This window comes from Phascolarctos cinereus, unplaced genomic scaffold (genome assembly GCF_003287225.1).
Source record: "Phascolarctos cinereus isolate Bilbo 61053 unplaced genomic scaffold, phaCin_HiC Scaffold_726;HRSCAF=1367, whole genome shotgun sequence".
NCBI classification, from domain to species: domain Eukaryota; kingdom Metazoa; phylum Chordata; class Mammalia; order Diprotodontia; family Phascolarctidae; genus Phascolarctos; species Phascolarctos cinereus.
The window spans coordinates 192,246,737-192,260,414 of NW_027556098.1; the positions used below are offsets into that span (position 1 = coordinate 192,246,737).

Genomic DNA, 13,678 nt, shown 5'->3' on the forward strand with positions numbered 1-13,678 from the left:
GGCTACTCACCAAAATAAAAATAATTTTCTTCTACACTGTATATACTTATCTGTATTCTTTCTGGTTTGTATCCTATAGTCAATGAAGGATCAGGAGAAACCAGTCAAAAGGAGACATCCACCTGTGACATTTGTCAGTTTGGTGCTGAGTGTGATGAAGATGCAGAAGATGTTTGGTAATATGTTTAGCACTTAAAAATTAATATTATGTGATTGGAAAATGCTGGTGATGAGATTATTTTCTATCCCTTCAACCACTCACTTTAGAGGTTTTCAAAATAATTTATTTGGCCCCTTCCCAGGGAGAAAATGAGAATTTTCATATCATAAGTAATTTCTGTCACACCTCAGAACAAGGAAGCTAAATTGCAATACCATTAAAGATGCTATATAAATGACACAGGAACAAAGTTACCTCCTCCCCCACAAAATACATACATATGTGCAAATATATGCATATATGTGTACATACATATGCTCAGCCATATAAAAGAGAGCTGGCCTCAGATTCAGGAAGCCCTGGGTTTAAGTCTTATCTCTGTCACGTACTGGCTATATGACCCTGAGTAAGTCACTTAACTTCTTAGTGTCCTAGACAACTCCTCAGTCCTCAGTTTCCTCATCTGAAAATGAGCTGGAGAAGGAAATAGCAAACTACTCCAGGATCTTTGCCAAGAAAACCCCAAATGGGGTCACAAAGAGTTGGACATAACTGAAAAACAACTGAAATAGTACAGTCTCTGGACTTGAAGCCTTCTAGAACCTACAAGATATAAGTTTAGATATGTCAGGAGGGACCTGGATTAAAGTCCCGTCTATCAACACTTGCTAGTGACCAGAAAGAGATGCTTAACCTCCCTAAGGCTTAGTTTCTTCATCTGTCTTTGTTCATTTGTGAGTAAAGCAGTTGTTATGTTTAAAGTGCTAGCTATATAAATGACAAGCTATTTAAGGATAATTGGGCATCATTTGTACAAACTCTTGTTCTTAAAACCTTCTCCAATTGCCTTTAATCTACCCTTCCACCCCTACATCACACAACTCTATTTACTTTATGGACAAGCTAAACTGGAATAGTTACTGTTCTTGGTTTTGGTTTTGGTTTTTTGTTTTCTTATCCCAGAGTGTTACTCCCTGTCTGAACTAGAGATCTTACTCCCCCCAGATATATATACATATAGATAGATAGATAGATAGATAGATAGATAGATAGATAGATAGATAGATAGATATAGATAGATAGATATAGATATATATACACATATACATATATACACATATACATGTATATATACATATACTATATATACACATATACATATACTATATATACACACACACACACACACACATATATATATATACCTATATATATGTGTGTGTGTGTGTGTGTGTGTGTGTGTGTGTGTGTATATATTTTCACTAGATAAAAATCCTTCCTTCAACACTTACTTCAGGTAGCACCTCTTCCATGAAGCCAGTTTTCCTCATCTCCAACCCCAACCTACGCCAGCATTCTCATCCTCCTTTAATTTTATTGTAACACATGAAATAGACTTGACCTCTGTATTTATATATACACATCCAATTTGTATTATAACAATTTGCCCACATCTTATCTCCCTTATCAGATTGAAAAGCCCTTGAGATCAGGGATTGTGTCTTGGTCATCTTTGTAGCACCAGTGCACTCTATACATTTGGCACTTAATATTTGTTGGGTTGAATTGAATAAGAGAATCCCAATGTTGTTTTTTTTTCTTTTTTTTTTTCCAACCTGTCAGTTCTAGTTACCAGTTATTTAAGAACTAAATGAAACAACCTAGATTAGAGGCAGGAAGGAGTTCTGACTTGAGTGTCTTAAGGTTGTTGAAAAACAGAGTTCTTTTTGGTGAAAGGATTTTCAGGATCTTAATGACTCTCTGGTGGATTTAAGACTATGAGTAACTTAATATGTGTATAATAAATACTGAGTACTGAACATAAAAACTATGATAGCATTATTGTGCTAGCAATGCTCTCCATTATTTTTTTTTTGAAACATGGATTTTTTTTTTGGAAAAATGAAATTTAAAAATTTTTTTAAAACACTAAATTTTTAAATAATGCTGCCCTTCCTTTCAGTCCTCTTATTATCTTCTTAATGTCCCATTTGAATGACTCAATTTTGTTTTCCACTTTTGAGGATTCCAAATTGTATGATAAAGGAGCAGAGTGTAACTTGAACCATTACACTTTAAGGAGTTTTATCAGGCAGTATGGGCAATTTAGGGAGGTCCTGCAATAGGCAATAGATAGATGGTTTCATTAGTCAGGTAAGTAGGAGGATTGTGACAGCAGGCATTAGGCAGGTGTCCAGGTAAACAAGTGATTGGCAATGGAAGGGTTAAATGGAAGATAGCAGGGACTTATCCAGGATGTGACAGAAAGAATTCAATCTATGAAAGGACATCTAAGTCGGGGAGGGAGAGAAGTTTCATGATGAAACTTGACAGTACCTTGTTCCTAGAAAAATAAAAACAAAAAAAAAAACTGATCCTGGGCAGGGAATCAAAATTAGCATTTTAGCATGTGGGAAATGGAATTATCTAACCTTAGGTTAAGAATTGGGGGCCACTGTTATGGGGAAACAAGCAAAAACCCAATTAACAGAACCAAGACATAAGGTCAAAACCTGAGTAGCAACAAAGTTAAATTGATATTGGGTTGGTGAGTTACTTGCCTGGAGCTTCTACTGTCCTTCCTGCCTGCCTGGGGACAAGATAGGTCTCTAAGTCTAGAATGGACTGAAATGATAGATGGAGTTTAAGTGGTCCCAGCTGTGAAGGTTAGAGGGCTAAAAGTATAGGGAGCCTTCCAAACCATTGCAATTTCAAGACAAAATTGCAAAGTTGTGATGTTTTAAATAGAATACAACTAAAATATTTGTTAAACACAAGTAATAAGAAATGGTTTTCACAATGATACAAGCATTGATATTGTTACGTAAATGCATGCACATATTACCTCATTGAACTCAAACATCACTGTGGAAGACAGATCATAGTGGAAGGACACAAGAAAAAGATATTAAAGAAATACTATGAGCATGGAAAAAAGTTGTAGTAAAGTGGAAAAGAAAATATGAGAGTAATATATATATATATATATATATATATATATATATATATATATATATATACACACACACATACTGGGCAATAGAACATTCATTGAATTGAAAGGGTTTTGATATCAAGTTAATTTTATGTGAAGCTATGGCTAGTTCTTTTCTAGGACATGAAATACCATTTACATAATGAGTTCAGAAAGCATATCATGATATTATTTAATATGATGTTGGTCAAACTTCCATCATATACATGAAAATTTTATCAGATTACTTACTATTAACCAAGTGAATAACCTCTACCAAGTTACAAGGTGATCTTGAATCTCTAATCACCTGAAATAAGAGTGAAATTAATTGCCAAAATTTTATCCTGGCCTAAGAAATTAATAACAGCTCCTGTTTCACAGTAAGATCTGCACTGAATTACTCAGAGATATTGAGTCACTTCTTAGATAAAGATAAATCCTTGTTAAAATTAAAATATCAATTCACAATCCACTGGTCCTGTTTTAATAATTAAATGAGCCTTTGAAATAAGGAGTAAGTCAGCCTGGAGAAGGGGAATGGAAGGGAGGAAAAGCAGAGGGAGGGCAACAGGAGATAGGAAATCAGAAAGGGAATATTTGGCAAGGAGATTACGTTAATAATCATGATACTCAAAGTGTAACATTTTTAGCACCTTTTGATTTATGAAAGAACAGATGACTAATGAAAAAGGCTGATACAAGTGCCTCATTCATGTTCTATCGTTTCATTGGGCCAGGCTAACTTTTCTCATAGGCCTCATTTTCTTCCTTTAGAAAGCATCACAACTGTAGAAATCAGGAAGTGGACAGCCTTTATCAATAGAAGCAGCCTTTCTGTGGAAAGACACAGGGAACTTTGTTAGTCAGGAAGGAAGGACAATTGTAGAAAGGCTGTCCCAGGAGAAAGTGTTAATGTGCAGCAAGTACAGATGTCTATCCCCAAAGCATAGTACGATAATAGTACAATCAAGCTTCCAAAATGATTGATTTATAATCAGAATGGTGTTCATTCTATTTTACATTTAACTCTCATTGAGGTTTCACACACACACACACACACACACACACACACACACACACACACACACACACATACTTTGATTATTTGGGGATGAATTTATTCCAGCTTTTTTTCCCACCTTTTTCAAAAGATTTACTTTGGTAGGTAAGAAGATATGTTTCCCTTTTTCTAGAAGGCAGAAAGTTATGGTCTGTGCACATGGAAATCCCTCTCAAAAGTAACTTGTCAAATTAGAATTTATCAAGATGAAGAACAGCACGAACCTTGAGATCAATCACATCAAAACTGAGCATATATTAATACCCAAATAATATCACTCTGGTCTCATAAAATTAGTAATATCTGCTTCTGATTTAAGCAAAACTTCTGATATTTGGTTGGTTTTAGAAACAGAATTATATTCCCTTAATTATTTCCCTGATGGATTAGCTTGGTACAGTCCAAAGTAGGTCAATGGTTACTCCCCCAAGCTGGGAACTGTTATTATGAGGTAATTAGCCTAGAACTTTCAGTTTGTCCTATCAATCAGGAATAGTTCTGAGCCCTAGGGTGGATACTTGGTTCACTATAATAAGAGGAAAGCTGGTAGCAGAGGCTGATGATGGGGAGGAGTGGCTATGAAGCTGGCTGCCTGCCCAACACTTCCAGAGTGTCAGAGTAGATCAAGGAAGGGAGCACAGGTGTGGGAGCAGATGTGGCTGGGCTACTAATGACATAAAAGGACAATTAAAACAATTCTGCTTTGCTTCAGACTTTCATTTTGCAGCTTCTTGTACCTATTTTAATTCTTCTTTGTTGTCCTTTTCCAAACACCACTCAGAATCCATTAGTAAAAGCAATTGTCCTCTACTGTTATTAATTTCTCAGTAGTACTCGGGTTTATTTTTAAAGCATTAACAATCATCTTTCCAGTATTAGACTACGATATTCTTATTTATGGCTGTTTTGGTAAATGAAAGGAATAAGCTTCTTGTAACCTACCTGAGCTTCTTGTAATCTAAAATAGTTTGGAAGGGAATGTGAGCATAGATTTTATTTTATTTTTTCTCTCAGCCCATTGATGGTCTGTAGCTTTTTTTTTTAAATGTGATTTGGCATCTATTTTCATAAATACATCTTATAGCGACTATTCAGTTTAAAGTCTTTAACATCTTGCTACCTTAATTTGTGAAACATTTTGCCCCTGCAGAGATGCTATGTGGTTGGCATTAGTCCCACCTTTAATACATTTGGAGTTATGGAGTTCATGAATACCTGCCGTATGGCAGTGACCATGCATACCCTTTGGCACTGAATTTGAGTGTACATACAAAGAACTGGGTCTGTTGATTTGAGATTCACAATAGCCAAGGAAATGAATGCTGGGCATAATCAGATTCATGCCCTAGACTTCATGAAAATATATTACAGACAGTTCAAATGAATAATAGGTATAATTCTGTGGCTGCAGATGCTTAAAAAAAAGAGAATGACTCAAGAAACACAAGATGTTTTCAAAAGGAAAATTTCAACAATACAAATGCAAATAACCCTAATGGAGAAGAAAAGAAAGAAAATTGTGTGGCCACAATGGGAATCCCTAATAAACTGAGACTTTTAAAGGGGCTTGTGCAAAAGATAGAACAAATAGCACATATCCAGATTAAATGGGGAGGGGAGGGGGAAGAAGTGGTTTCAGTGTTATAAGGAAGGCTAAAAACCAGACTAACTGAGCCTTTTTAAAAATGATAAAGAAAAGAAAAGATGTGGATTGTGTTTGTTTTTGTTGTTATTGTTTCTTTTGTTTCAGGTAGGTTCTAAACCCACTGCTTTGTAATATTAACATTTAAAAAAAAGGGAAAACTGCTCAAATCCTACTTTGCTTCCATCACTTCTTCAAGAACAATCTTCACACTGGAAATGGTAACAACAACAAAAAAAACCCAAAATCATGGTTAAAGGGGAATTGAATTACAAGGGAGACAAGGAGGTAATTAAAAAAAAATCTACTTTAAATGAGTTCACGTCTCCAGGTATGGACAAATAATGTCCTAATACAATGAATGACCAACAAAGGTGACTCCTGAGCTACCAACCAGTAACCTCTTGGGAGTCATGGAGAATAGGAGACAGGAGAGAGGCAAAACGTGATTCTAGAAATTCCAAATGGTTCAGCTTGATAGAGACAAAGTTCTAGAGTAGATGATTAGGCAGGTGGTCGATCATCTTTGATGATCACTAGGAGCTAGCACTGGTTCACAAGTCATATCAAAATATGCTCATTTTCTTTAAGATTATCATTTTTAATTAATATGCTGTGGATTTGCAGGTAGAATGAAAGACTTCCTTCAGATCTGTGGAAGTGAGAAAAGCAAGGCTAGAAGTTCAGCCAGTTAAGTGGCACAGTTGATAAAGTAGTCAAACTGGAGTCAAGAAGACCTAAATTCATATCATACCTCAGATGTGCGTAGCTCTGGGAAAGTCATTTAACCTATATTTGACTTAATTACCTCATGTATAAAATAAGAACAATAGTACTTACTTCCCAGGGTTCATGTGAGGATAAAATGAGGTAATATTTGTGGTACTTTGAAAACCTTAAAAAGTACTATATGGATGTGGGTTATTCTTAGTACAAGCTAATGCTTTTATCCATTTTAAAAGGGTCTATTTAGACCAAAAAAGAAGAAAAAAATTTCTTCACTCTCTAAATGAGTAATGAAATACTCCAGTTTGAAGGATTGAGTAACTTTATGCCTAATTTCAGTATTACTAGTTTTTGTATCACTAATTAAGGCCTTATTTACCTTTTTCCAAGCCCTGCTTAGCTGATATTTAAATTCTAGGTCGCCACTAATGCTATTCACTCCTAGCAAGATTAGACTGACTCTGAAGTCCTCCCCACCCATCTAATTTGTTTCCTCAGCCTGCCAATGCACTCAGTTTCTGTGGTGTCCCTCTGTACTTTTACTTCTTTTAAATGGCTCTTAACAGCTATTTATATACAAGAGTAAATACATGAATTTGCAGCCATTTCAAATTTGGGTTTGTACCTTGGGACTAACTACTGCACTTTACAACTTGGTTTTTAAAGAAGTTGACCTCTTCTTTTTAAAGCATAGGGATAGAGACTAGATCTGTGGTTTCCTTGGTATAGGGAATTAGCAAGTGAAGAAACTGTCTCTACTGGAGCAAGTTGGCACCTTCTCTACAAGTTATACTCTTGAGGAGTTATCTAGGGCATTGAGGGGTTAAGTGACTTGCCTGGGGTCACACAGACAGTATTTCTCAGAGTTAGGACTTGAACCGTGGTCATCATGGCTTCCATGCCAGCCTCTATTCACTATGCCACCATTTTAAACATTACAAAAAATTAAAACCTAGCTAACCAAATACAAAGGGTTTCTAACTGCAAATATGACAATATTAGCTGGAGAATAGGTAAACTTATGTCAAGAACCTTTATGTTACCTGGGTACCTTATTTATTCTGAGTAGTCCTGGTTCTGGTTCTGGTTCTTATATTGAAAATTTATATTGCTTAACTTTCTCTTGAGAAGGAAGATGTGGAAGATGGAGACAGAAAAATTAAAGTAACCTATCAAAAGCACCAATGGAGCTTTCCCCCACCTTTTTTATATATAAAAAAAAAAGATTACTGGAATTGTAGTTCAAATACTGCCTCTACTACCCATGTGACCTTGGCAATCACTTAATTTCTCTGGGTCTCAATTTCCTCATTTATAAAATGAGGTTGTACTAAATGTCATCCCTTTCAGGCTTGAATCTGTATCTGTGATCCTTATTCTGTCCCCTTAATTCAGTAATTCAATTTTAGGAGTGTGTGGGACAGAGACCCTAACCCAAATTAAACTCAGAGACTTCTCAAGGTGGAAAGCAAAGGTTACCTTTATTACAATCTCATGAGACAGCTGTCTGTTCCCCCTGTGCACGTAGGAGAGAGAGAGAGAGAGAGAGAGACAGCACACAAAAGTAAATGGGAAAAGGGAAACCCTAATACAAACAAAACCCCACCCACCACTATCCCTTATTCCCATTGACTTGGAAGTGGGCTTACATTCTAGGCCAGAAATGGTTTCTTCCTATCCCCTTCTCCCTTACCCCAGAGACAAGAGAAAGGTGGGAAGCTAAGGGCAAACAGTTCAGGTTGGGGGCAGAGCTTATTCTTTCTGTTATGTGCTGTAAAAGCAAGGTCTGAGCGGGGGGAGGATTTCAAAAGTAATAATCAAGAATTACTGACCTTCAAGGAGGCTTCACTTCTGAGAGTTCATCTCTCAAAGGAGGAATAGTGCTGGACTGGGATTCAGAAACACCTGAGTTTCCATCTCATCTCAGACACTAATCCTCTAACAGGTCACATAACCTCAGATAACCTCATATTCCTCATCTGTAAAATGGAGATGATAATAACACGTACTTTGATAGGGCTGTTGTGAGGAACAAATAGATTAATATTTATAAATATATGTAAATTTCCTTGCAAACCTTAAAGTAATATATACATTTTAGTTATTATTATTATTTCCATTTTGAGAGTCAGAGGAGAGAGTTCATTTCAGGCATGTGGTTTGGTTTGTACAAATATATGGAGTTTACAGAGGAAATGCTGAATTTAAAGAATATATAGAGGAATCTAGTTTGGCTGGAATAGGGAAGTAATACTTGCCTTGGAAAGGCAAATGGGAAATGCCAGAATAGGGGGTTTATACTTTACCCTACAAGCAATAAGGACTTACATAAGACTTTTGAGTAGGGAAGTGCCTTCAGAGTACAGTCAGACTTATATCTCAGGTTAATTATTTGCATCTATAAGCAGGATGAAATAGCGAGGTAAGAGAACAGTAAGGAGAACAAAAGCAGACAGAATAATCCTGGTTAAAGGTGAAGAGGGCCTGAAGTAGGGTGGTGTTTAGGTAAGTGGAGAGAATGGGATAAATGTGAGACCTATTGGAGAGGTACAATCTATAAGACATGACAACTGTTTGAATGTGGGTGATGAAGTAATGGTAAGAGTCAAGGATGACTGAAGTTACAGCTTCAGTAACTAGGAGGAAGGGAGAGTTCTTGTTGTTAGTCCTTCCTTCTCAAAGAAGATCAATGACTTCAGGAAGGCAATATTTTGACTTGCAAATGAATGGATTTAAGGCAGGGAGGGCTGTGCAAAGTCACCAGCTTCCCTCTCTCCTGCTGAGTCATCTGGGTCCAGTTGCAAGATATAGATCAGGAGGACTAGAGATGGCCCCAAATGCAGTGGGAGACCTTGACATTTTTAAGCTATGGTCTTTCCCAAGTCGTAGTTTGTCTGAAGCAATGCCTATTCAGTGATTAAGGCTAGGTAAGAAATGAGGAAAAAATGACCTCTTTTACCTAGTCAAAAATAAATAAATCTGAGAGGGGAAAACCTTCCAGATTTCTGACCAAAACAGAAACAATTACTATTTACATTCACTCTCAGCCATCAAAACCCAAACAATGATCAAGTAAGGCTTGGGCTGGGACCTATCGTTGGCCAATCAGTGACAGCCAGAGTGATTTGAGTTTAAGGCATGGTCCTGGGGTAGTTCCATTTTAATTTCAATAGGCTTTATCAAAGCCTGGTTTTCCAATGTTGTATTTCAAAAAATCATGAATGAAACTACATAAGGCAAAAGAGTTAATTGTCCTAGTTTTTTTTTAATGATAGAATAAATAAGTAGGGAAAAGGAAGAAAAAAGAAATGTAGCCCATAAACCCCAAGATATCTTGTGAGGTTTCAATGATCAAAATTTGGAGAGAAAAGTAGCCTTTAAGATGCCTTTCAATTCTTAGTTCCTGGGATTCTATTATTGTGAAGAAGTAGATTTAAAAAAAAAAGTAAACAGTCTGTCTCAGAAGGTGATGGGTAACGCCTTTATTGTCTTTATTTAAGACAAGCTAAGCAAAGACTTAGCTTGATATTTGTTGGGAATATTTTAGAGGGGATTCCTGATCAGGTAAAGGTGAGAAGAAATGACCTCCAAGATCCCTTCCAAGTTTGAAATTTCGTGTTTTTTGTTTCTCTATTACAAAAAGGGTTTGGGGCTTTTTTTTAATGTCAGGTGACCTGAATTCAAGTCCCACATCAGTTTCTTCCTACCTGTATAACTTCAGACATGTCATTTAACCTCTTTGGGGCCCTTTTTTTTTATCATCTGTAAAATCAAGATTTGGATTAGCTGGCCTCTAAATTCTCTTTTAGTTCCAAATCTATGTGCTACAGGAATATTTGGTCCATATGTCAAGGATTTCTACCTTATATTATAGAGGCAGTTCTCAAAATGTGGTTTGGGGAACCCCAGTGGTCCTCTAGACCCTTTCACGGGGTCCGTGAGGTCAAAACTATTTTCATAATAATACTAAGATGTTTTAGTTTTCGATAGAGTAAATATCAATAGATATAAACCATAGCAAAAACTCTTTGATAGTCCTCCATCATTTTTAAGAGGGTAAAAGGGTCCTGAGACTCACATGTTTAATAACTGCTGCTATAGAGATACCGGCCTACTATATCTCCTCAATAGCATTAAGAGGTCTGGTTTCAAATGCTATTTGCCCATTTCTCATTTTATCAGAATCTTCAGATTAATATGAATATAGCAGATTCATGGGACAGCTAGGTGGCAGAGTAAATAGAGTGCTGGGTCTGAAGTCAGGAAGACTCATCTTTCTGAGTTCAAAATTTTTAGGGAAGCAGCAAGATGGCACAATGGATAGATGGCCAGACCTGGAGTCAGGAAGACTCATCTTCCTGAATTCAAATCCGGCCTCAGACACTTACTAGCCGTGTAAATCTGGGCAACTCACTTAACCCTGTTGGCCTCAGTTCCTCATCTATATAATGAGCTGGAGAAGGAAATAGCAAAGCACTCCAGTATGTTTGCCAAGAAAACCTCAAATGGGGTCATAAAGAGTCACATATGACTGAAAAGACCAAACAACAACAAATAGATTTGTGGGTACTTCTCAGAAAAATTATACTTATCCTTTAGTCTATCTAGATTTGGTTATTGCTATGGGTGGCAAACAAATTCAAGAAAAATCCCCCTGAATTTGTGTTTAAGCTCAATGGGAAGAGCCTAAAAATTCAGAATATTAGTTACTGCTTCAAAATTGTCAGTACTCCTCATATTGGTAGGTTTAATAACTAGGTCCAAAAACAATCTATTATTTCAAAAGTTAACACCAATCCAAATTCCCTCTAAGTTAGATTGAAGTATTGTTCTTAATGTTAGTTTCAAAAGACCAGTTTGTAGAGATCAAAGTCTTTATTACCTAATGGGCAGCCTACTGATGAATCTCTCCATATTTAGCTAGACTAGTCCTCAGAAAGTGGAAATAGTCTCTTGCCAAGACCAACAGTAGTTCACAGAATACTACTAATGATGAACTGGCAAACACAAAGTGTCACAAAAGAGTTTATCAAAGAGATGTTTGAACCAAAAAGAAAGTAGGCCATACATGGGGAAAGCAAGGGATAACAAATAGACAGCCTGAGTGCTCCATTGATTTCCATGTAATATCAAGAGAGTTAGAATAAGGGAGCCCACATGGTAGACAAATTTGTTGCCCTAATCTCCCCCTCCAAGTCAAAAACAAGCAAAGTTAAATTTATTAAAATACTTAGTATGTGGCATACACTGTGCTAATTCAAATAGAAGCAAAAGAAAGATGGTCCCTGCCCTGAAGGGGCATTCATTCTTATGGAGAAAGACAATACATAAATAGAAGCCAAAAAGAAAGAGTTGGGGATGGAGACTGGGAGAAGTTACCCAAATCAGGGCCTATTGGAGAAAGAAATCTAGAGAATCAGGAGTGGAACCTGGATAGGACTAAAGATTTTACCATAATTGACTTGTGCCCTTCCTCAGTATGGAGGCTCCAAAAAGAAGACCGCTCAAGGAGGGACTCCAGGGGCAGATGGACTTTTCAGAATAAGAAGGTCTACAGGAGAAAAGGGACCTTTCATGCTAAGAAGACTCTTGGAACACGTGGGGAAAATGGGAAGGAGGAGGAGGAGGAGAAAAAGAAGGAAGTCCAAAGAATTAGGAGTGGAACACAGAGAAATGAAGGAGAATACTATGATTCCAATCCTATCATTCTATAATTTCCAAAAATTAAAGCCTCATACCATTCCCTCTCCAATTCATCCTCCATATACTTTCCAAAGTGATATTCCTAAACCACAGGCCTGATGATATCACTTACCTGCTTCCAAAGCTCCACTGGCTTTCATTTGCCTCTAGGATGATATATGTTTGGCATTTAAAGCCCATCATAGTCTAGCTCCTTTCTATCCCCATGAGGCTTACTACTCATTACTTCCCTTTATCCACCTCATATTGTAGACATTGACTTACTCGCTGTTCCTTGTATATAACCTTACATTTTCCATCTCCATGCCTTTCGATGGTTTTTCTCCCATGACTAGAACATGCTTCCTCCTCACCTGTGCTTAGCACCTATGTGTTAGAATCCCTAGCTTTCTTCAGAACTAGGCTAAAGTGGTACTTCTTAAGTGAGATCATTCCTGATTCCTACCCATCCGTCTACACAGCTTCTAGTTCAACCTTCCTGAAATTATATTTGCTTGGTACTTATTTTGTATTTACTTATAATTGTACATTTCTTTCCTCCCAATTGAAAGTGAGTACCTTGAGGGCAGAGACTTTTGTTGTCTTTATGTGTCTATCACCTATCATAATTCCTGGCCTTTTTGATGGATTGATTGATGCCTTTTTTGAAAAAATAATGGAAGGACAGAGAAAAGGGTGACATAAGAAGAGGTATAGATGGACCTACTTTTGGAGTAAATACCAACATCAAGAAGGACACAGAACCATTCAAGTCTAAGGAAAGGTCAAAATAGTCACTGGACACATTTAAATTGTATGTAGACAGACAATGAAAAATAAGTAAATCTTTCTGAATTACAAGGAGTATTTACAAGGCAACTATTCTCACAATTTTAAAAACATTGAGTGGACACTGTTTTGGGTCTTTAGTAATTTACCTCTAAACATAAATATACCATGAGTATAGGTTCTTTTAAGTGGCAAATGAATGTCAGCTCTAGCAAAACATAGCAACGTAATCCAAATGCTTTCCTGAACAAATGCAATATGCATCATAGGACGTTCATACAAATCTTAGAAACATGTACAGCAGCTGGCTACCCCCAAAATCAATACTGCTGATGTTATAAATGCTTATTATGGTTAAAAAAAACAGGAAAAGGAAATATTGGTATTATGATAAAAAAGAAATTAGCTTAGAATGGAGGCTAGTATCTGATTTTTCTAGTTTCTGTCACAAAGTAAAGTTAAAATTAATCAGGATCAAGCCAATTCATTTATTCATCAATAACTCTCAAATAGAACATCAATAAACAAGATGGTTAACTTGGGAAGATCCCAGAAGAGGGTATGGGGTCTTCTTTCTTTGTTCTCTGTATATTTTATAAAGTCTTTGCTTCAATATAATACTCTCTATTCATAATCTGGACT

General features: G+C 36.6%; 1 protein-coding gene across 1 annotated transcript in view; it reads left to right on the forward strand.

Annotated features, from left to right (window-relative positions):
- Positions 1 to 13,678, forward strand: part of TMEFF2 (transmembrane protein with EGF like and two follistatin like domains 2) — a 302,147-nt gene that overhangs the window by 158,405 nt on the left and 130,064 nt on the right. Inside the window, exon 5 of the mRNA XM_020993631.2 lies at positions 80 to 176. Within this exon, the coding sequence (XP_020849290.1) occupies positions 80 to 176 (97 nt within the window). The remainder of the gene's footprint in view (positions 1 to 79; positions 177 to 13,678) is intronic.